Source organism: Prosopis cineraria, unplaced genomic scaffold (genome assembly GCF_029017545.1).
Source record: "Prosopis cineraria cultivar Desert tree isolate PC_DT_omini unplaced genomic scaffold, ASM2901754v1 PC14, whole genome shotgun sequence".
Taxonomy (NCBI): domain Eukaryota; kingdom Viridiplantae; phylum Streptophyta; class Magnoliopsida; order Fabales; family Fabaceae; genus Prosopis; species Prosopis cineraria.
The window spans coordinates 10,229,479-10,237,146 of record NW_026555345.1 but is presented as its reverse complement, the minus strand read 5'-3'; the positions used below and the strand labels follow the sequence as shown (position 1 = coordinate 10,237,146).

At 31.8% G+C, this 7,668-nt stretch overlaps 1 protein-coding gene across 2 annotated transcripts; it reads right to left on the bottom strand.

Moving 5' to 3' along the window:
- Positions 1 to 1,311: 1,311 nt before the first annotated feature.
- On the bottom strand, positions 1,312 to 6,180 carry LOC129292692 (elongator complex protein 6). Of its 2 annotated transcripts, XM_054930292.1 has the most exons (5): positions 5,808 to 6,179; positions 4,409 to 4,481; positions 2,736 to 2,935; positions 2,137 to 2,283; positions 1,312 to 1,806 (listed from the first exon to the last, which is right to left on the bottom strand). In XM_054930292.1, exons 1-5 carry the CDS (start codon positions 6,039 to 6,041, stop codon positions 1,684 to 1,686), a joined length of 777 nt encoding a protein of 258 aa, XP_054786267.1. In that variant the 5' UTR covers positions 6,042 to 6,179; the 3' UTR covers positions 1,312 to 1,683. The 2 variants fall into 2 exon arrangements, with proteins under 2 accessions (XP_054786267.1, XP_054786269.1); XM_054930294.1 differs by lacking the exon at positions 2,736 to 2,935 and having other exon boundaries at positions 4,395 to 4,481; positions 5,808 to 6,180.
- Between the last annotated feature and the right edge of the window lie 1,488 nt (positions 6,181 to 7,668).

The following is a 7,668-nucleotide window of genomic DNA, read 5'->3' as shown; positions in this document are numbered from 1 at the left end:
AAACTACATGACCCTTTCCTGAAGGATGTTAAACTAACCCCAACTTTGAGGTGGAACAATGAGTTAAGAGTTAAATTAACATCTCTTCCTTTAATCTAAAATAGTGCCCTTTATATATACATTAGGATCACTAACTACCAAATAATTAACACGACTTCTAATATTCCAAACCTTCCGTATGGTTTTTAAATCCCAATTTAAATATACAATTTAGCTCATCATGAGAATTTTTGGACTAAAGTATAATTTTAATTTTCTAACTTTATATAAAGTTTTAATTTAATCTTTTAATTTTATAAAACATATTTTTAGTCCTTTAACTCTAGTATCATTAGTTTCAAATGATTTTTTTTATATGTCAATCATTATTATTTTAAAAAAATAAACTTAATACGTTAACATTTAAAAATATTTGCTAGTATTTGGAAGTTAAATGTAAAAATTTGTTGCTATAAAACTAACAATGTTAGGATTATAAGACTAAAAAAACATTTTATAAAGTTAAATAATTAAAATGAAATATTGTGTAAAGTTAAATGATAAATATATACTTTAGTTAAATTTTTATATTTAAAAGTAGACATAAATATAACTCTTACCCGAAAAGACATGTTACACATGAACCGAACAAATTCAAATCAATAGTTAAAAAATTCAAACCAATGATAAAAACGTCTCATATTAATCTACATGCAAAATGAACTACTGCTTCCATATTACGTGGCTTTTCTTTTTTATTCAATATCACGTGGCTTTGTAATATACCAATTTCTTAAATGTATTTTAAGAATATGTGATGTATAATCTCACACAAGCCACTCATTTGCGTTGACCTTTAAACAGATTCTAGGATCACTAGTCATAAAGAATGGAATATGGCCAACAAGAAAAGGGCAACTTTTATAGCATATGGGAAAGGACTAGTATATTAAAAATGTGAGTGGGAACATCCAAAAAAAAAAAAGTTATTCAACAGAGAATCTATTTGGATGTCTGTGAAAAGAAAGAGAATATAGAGATGGGCCTATTTGCTTGTTAGGGGAAAAAATCAGAATAAGATTTAAAAAATAAAAATAAAAATAATTAAGATATTAAGAGAAGATAGGTCAACGTGTTTATGAACCCAAAAAGCGTAATATAGTTCATAAAATCAGGAGTACTCATGAAGATCATGGTGGATGTAGTGATTCTATGTTGAAACTGTATTGAGTAAATGATTTTTATTTTTTTTTTTTTTTTGGCCAAAAGAAGGAGAAGAAGAGGAAGAGGAAGAGAAAGAACCTCTAGCAAGTTGGATTTGCACATTTAACATATCACTAATAACGCAATGTAAACCATTAAATACCCAATCAAAGGAACCACAAAAGCTTATATGATTGAGCATGCACAAGAACACCACTAGCCACCCAAAATGCAAGCTCAGAACAAGTACAGCTGTACCAAATTAGCAAGAAAATCCACAAATATATCTTTAACCTAGGCTGGAACTCTGGATGCAATTACCTGCTAAAGATACGAGTTTGATAAAATGGGATATTCAAGGAAAAGCATATAAAAAGTTTTCATCGCTTAAAGTATATAAAAACTCAACTTCCGGACAAGGAAGAAACTCAATGCAGACAATACATTAGTTTTTTACTAATTTCACAAGTAAACAGCTGCGCACGTGCATTTTAATGATGATTAGGTTTTGGTCCCAGCATAAAAGTACTCTGTACCATTTTCCTTGATCCTGAAGTGGAAATTGCGTATCTTAATTGATGGGATTGTTCGAGGATTTTGCGCGCCCTTGTTCATCACTGTCAACTGCATAAAAATGTATCAATATGAAAGATAGTCAATCAAAAATAATGGAACATCATATGGCAAATTACATTTCAAACTACAATGCCACCAATAATCATAAATCTCTGAAGAGCTTCTGGATGTACAGGAAAAAGAGAGAAACAAAATTAAGCCGTGAGTCCTATGGACCATCTCCTCAATATCATGAATATTATACGGATCCCCGGACAAAATCAGTTTCTTTAACAGGAACAATACAGTTATTAAATAACCCGAGACAAATTTTATCAGCCGGAGAAAAAAAAGTCAAATCAATAACTGAAATAAGAATTTTACATTGACAAAATATACCTGCCCATGCACATCTTTTGCCAAACCTGTGGCTAATGGTTCAACCTTGATCAAAATGTCTGCAAGGTACTCCATTTCTAAAATAAGTATCGGCCTCTCCCCATTCAAATAGATATCCTTATGATCAAGCGCAACAAATGTAGAATCCTATCATATAAAGAAACAGTAAATCAATTTAGCTCCTAGAAGATTACTATCTTCTCAATTGGGTGCTTGAGAAATAAATCTTCCCAAGTTGGTCTCAAAATCAAAATGATCCTTTTTGTCTGGCAAAATCATATCATAGACAGGAACCATGTGGCAGTTAACTTGGACTTATGTTATCTCAATGTTCTTTGTGAAATTTGCCTAAATGATGCCATTTTATGGAAAGCTGGGCATCTCCAGGTCATTATTTCATAGCCACATGGCCTTCCATTTGTCCAACATTAGCAAATCTGTCAAGTGACTACGACAATGCCTAGGCAGAACTATTTGGAAAGGGCGGAATTTTTAGGGGACTCAATTAAGAAACTTTATCACTGGAAGTCACAGAATAAATCATATTTTCTCTAAAATAAAGCATGAAAACACACGTTGTCAAGTAGATATTGTCTTACATATTCTGATGTTAAAGTCAAGCAATAATGCAGAAAGTCTAAAACATCATTTGAAGAGCCATCAGCAGCCACTTCAAGAAGGGATACATCATCTATCATGATGGAAACAAAATTCTTGCTGTCTGGGTGTAATGTGTGGATCACTCCTTCAATTTTCTCAAACAAAGCAGCAAGCCAATTTTTAGCGAGCTTTCCTTCATCTAGTCAAAATAACACTGAAATTAGTAATTATTATTATTCTTCCAGTCCATGAGAGTTTATGTGAAATTTCTCAGTTTGATTGTGATCCCAAAGGTAAGATAACTTATATTAACATCACATGCTATTGATTCTGCTTTAAGCAAAAAACATTTGAGGATGAATATACAATTACCTATCACATGCCTACAATACCTACAAACTACAAAGAGTACATAGTACATATTATTACTTCTATTGAGCTTTGAGGCTAGGTCACCTTTGCTGCTTGAAAAACATCTATAACCATAAAATCCCATATAATTAAATTGTCATCAAACAACAAAACGGAAAGTGTATGCACAGTAGGCCCAACTATACCATGCAGCCCATTTTATCCTCAATTTCTCATCAGAAGGTAACTTGTCTACATTATCCTTATTATGAGTAGTCTTTTATGATAAACTGCCAGAAAGCGAGGCAAGACAACTAAAAGCTGGTAAGAGCAGGGAAAAAGAGCAATGTCCAGAAAATTCAAACCCAATGTTATAAAAATGATAACAGACAAAAGAATGAGATTTATAACCATAAAGGACAAAATAAGTAATTAGTTTTCTCGGGCCCCAGGCCACAGCTATTAAAAGAAAGCATGTGGGGTCATGGTGAGATGTGGATGACCAGGTCATGGTTCTATTGAATTAATGCTCATTTTTATAGTTTTTGAAGTTTGTGATTTTTTCCTTTTTGGTAACTTGATAAGGATAATATTGCCCTCCATGCTTTATCCCACTCTTTCTTGCACATACAAAACAGAGTGATCACATTATTTATTTATAGAAAAAGAAACAGAAGGGTCAAGGTTTAACAGGTGAGAAAGGAGGATAGTTCATGTATATGTTTATGAGAATTAATTGAAATTAGGAAACTAAGAGCAAGAAAGAAGGAAAAAGCAAGGGTTTTGGGTGAGCCAGCAAAAACATAAAATGTTTGGGAAAAAGGACAGTTTTGAGGGATGCTATTCTTCTATAAAATGTGAGGCAATACTAGAGAAGACTGGAGACATGAATGGCATTTTATAAGCCTTCATAAAGATTTGTATTTCTAGTAATATGCTATATCCGTAACTAGAAGGATACATTTATAAACTAGAAAAGGAAGTAATAATTGGAGTCAGGTTACAATTTTGATAGATTGAGGATAAGACTAAACATAGTTGCAATATTTAAAATTCAGACCAGTCAATGTACTGGAATATGGGGCCAGTATTTCAAAAGTCTTTAAGCAGACTTGTACACCCATCTTAGGTAATGGAAGCCCCTTAGCAAATATCACTTCTCTAAATTTAATAAATGGCAAGATCATCACAATAAGATATATCTACTGGTTTCTCTCTACAGAGATCCACTCTTAAATTATTTAAATCTATGGAATATAATATAATCAAAAGCATCAAGGGGACAAAATAGAACTAGACATTATTACCTCATTGTTCTCACCTGGACACTGCAACATAAGCATGTCAACAAAAAAGAATCTACTATTATCTCTCTGAGAAGCTAAGTTGCAACCCTGAAACAAGAACCATTAATAAGTAACACAATTCATCTATCTGCTATTTATCTATAATTCAGCACCAACATGATTTTCCTCAAAATGTAGAAAGTAAGAATAGAGTAGAAGATGTGAACAATACTGACACCTATGGATCAAACTGCTCCACACTTACGTGACCATCAAAATTTGACAATAACTTCAAACAATGATTGAACGAAAATGAAAAAATAAATTAAAAAAATCTGGCAAATTTGATCAATAACTTCATTTGGAGGCTAGAATTTCACTGCATTTGTAAGCCTAAATCTACACACATCTTCTAAACACAAAGTTGTCGACTCCTAAACAAGGAAAACCAGTTGAACATAGTATACATTTTCAAACCTTAAACTGCTAAGACAAGTTGCTGTAATATCTTAGATGTAATGGAACAATAAAAATAACAATTTTTACTCAGGTAAACAGCTAAATTCTTGGAATAAACCTAAAATTTTCTACCACTCTAAACACTTATACATACCCACTCATAGGTTTTCTTGACAGAAACAAAACTTTTTTCTCAACAACAGAGTGGGGTCAAGCTTCAGAGATTCTTCCATGAGAGGAACAAGAATGATCTAGCAGAAATACGAGATATCTAAACTTGTCAAAGCAAATAGCTCTCCAAACTTGTGACAGTGATGATATAATTAAAATGACTATAACAGTAATTGAAAAGAAAGCATGTCACGAAACATGATGGCGCAAGCCATTAATTTGCAGAACATATTTGCTTCACATTCAATGAAACAACAAAGCCAATCTATTCCTCATTGTTAGCCCTGTCGAGTAAAAAATATGGCGCTGAACCTGAAAGAATGAAGAGGTAGTCATGGCTCAGGAGACAGTCCCAAGGTCAAAGTTCAATTTTGATCACAAAGACAATCACCTCATCCATCAAGTGATGAAATAATGACCGAACCACAACCCTTAGGGCATGTTTTGGATTTGGAAAAATTCTCTACTCCAAAATTCCTCACACTGGGGAAATTAAAAAGCCCTCGAAGGTTTAGTCCAAATTGTTTCATTATTATCTTCTCTTTGCTAATAACTCCGAACCAGGGAATTCTATCAAAAAATGGGGGAAACAGGCATCATTTTCCTTCAATCATCTTCCACCCAGACATCCCATCAGCAAAACAAAATTAAGGAACAATAATAACTTAACAATCCCAAATAGATTCATATTGCACTCTTAGCTCATAACAGTGAGACAAAACCATTCCCGGCAGCACTTGATAAATAAATCGAAAGCAGAGCAACCTACAATCACGAAAGAGATAAAAGGAGTAGGAAACAAACAAGTTTTCTAAGGATGCGGTCGTAATGAGCAAATGGATGATTGAAGGCAAGGAAGATAACGACAGAAGCAGGATGAGAAGAGAGGAAGCGCTTGAGGAGGTGGTGAAGAACGAAAGCTCCAGAGGTCTCTATGCAGTCTTCAACAAGCACGAATCGACCACTCAGAGGGTCAGGTTTGTCGTGGCCGTGAAACCCTATGGCCTCGTCCAGCAGGTTCGAAGTACGAGGCTCCATCTACTGGCAGTGTCACTCGAAATTCACAGTTCGACCCTCGACGAACAGAGTGCGGGCGAACTGGAACCACAGGGCCTAAGAGGAGGTGGCTCTGCTTCTGTTGGTTGGTTGTTGGGGGAAAAAAACACACTATTTTTTGGTCAAAAGATTCAAAACCCCAGGGTTTATAGTTTGGTGCGCCAAACGAATGTCATGATTGAAATGGTATAAAATCAAGAAAAAATTACATCCAACCTCCTCCTTAAAAAAAATCACAAATAAATATTAATACAGAATGATTTATTATTAAAATAAAAATATAATTTATTTTTTTTAATGAAACTTATTAGTAATCATTATCTACAATTAATTTTTTTTAGAAGAGTGTTGAATGTAATTCTCCCTAAAATCAACGTCATTGACAAAAAAAAAGTTTTTAAAATATATAAATGATCAATATCACAACATGAAATAATTATTGTGTAGTTCCTAAACACTCTTTCCGTGTTAAATTATAAAATACTTTTAGACAAAATTTCATTTTAATAAAGCTCATTAAATATACTTTGTAACCTTACTTTTTTAAGATAAAAATATAAACTTTCAAAAATATCATTGATTTAATACTCCATTGATAAAAGAATATTGAAGAGATAAAATATATAAGAAGGCTAATAGTAAAAAAGTATTATTAATGAAACCTTTTTTTTTATCAAAGTATCTTATATTTTGGAATGCTAAATCTTTCTTAAAAGTGTTTTATAATTTAAAAAGGAGAGAGTACTTATCTATATGTTAATTTTTGACGAAATCAAAAATTTGCTCCAGTTGAAAATTGAATGGAAATGAAATATATGGAGGATTGTAGCTACTTTAAAACAAGAAATGATTATTTTTCTTGAACAAAGGACTAAAACCTAACTAGAGCTGGTAATATGATTCAGTTAAAGAAAATAGGTTCAATTACATGCGGGGCGATTTTGGCCTACCACACATAACTTAAACTCACAGCAGGTTAACCTGCTTATATTTTAAAAAAGTAGACAAAATAAATAAATAAGATTGAGTCTAAAGTAAAGCATTTAGAGCAAGCATGCATGAAATTACAATCTAAGTACTTGATACTTTTATATTTATTTATTCAAGTTTAAATTATGACAAAAAACAATAAAAGCACACTGCTCATATATTTAAGTAGTGATGTAATATAATTTGAATGCGATCAAGACAAGAATGAATAAAATATTTTATTATACTTTGATTCATTCATATAATGGCTTATTTAAATTATCTTGTTTATAAATAGTTTTACCTAAGCTAGCAAATAAAAAAAAAGTTTAGTTGCCCTTTTTATTTAAAAAGTTAAACATATTTATGAAGTGCTAGCCATATATTATATTATTATCTTAATTTAAACAAAAAAGAAAAAAAACAAATACCAAAGATATTAGAACGTTTAAGTGATATGAACTGAATGTATTATGAGTAGTAATCTAATGGTTAGAGTTTAAATCATCATTATTTTTTAAAAAAAATAATTCATATTTTAAATTGGGGCATCAATTTTGTAGCAAAAGTGCAAAAACAATATGAAGAGAAAAGAGGATAGACAGAGCATTTTTATTAATTCATATATGTATAATACTGA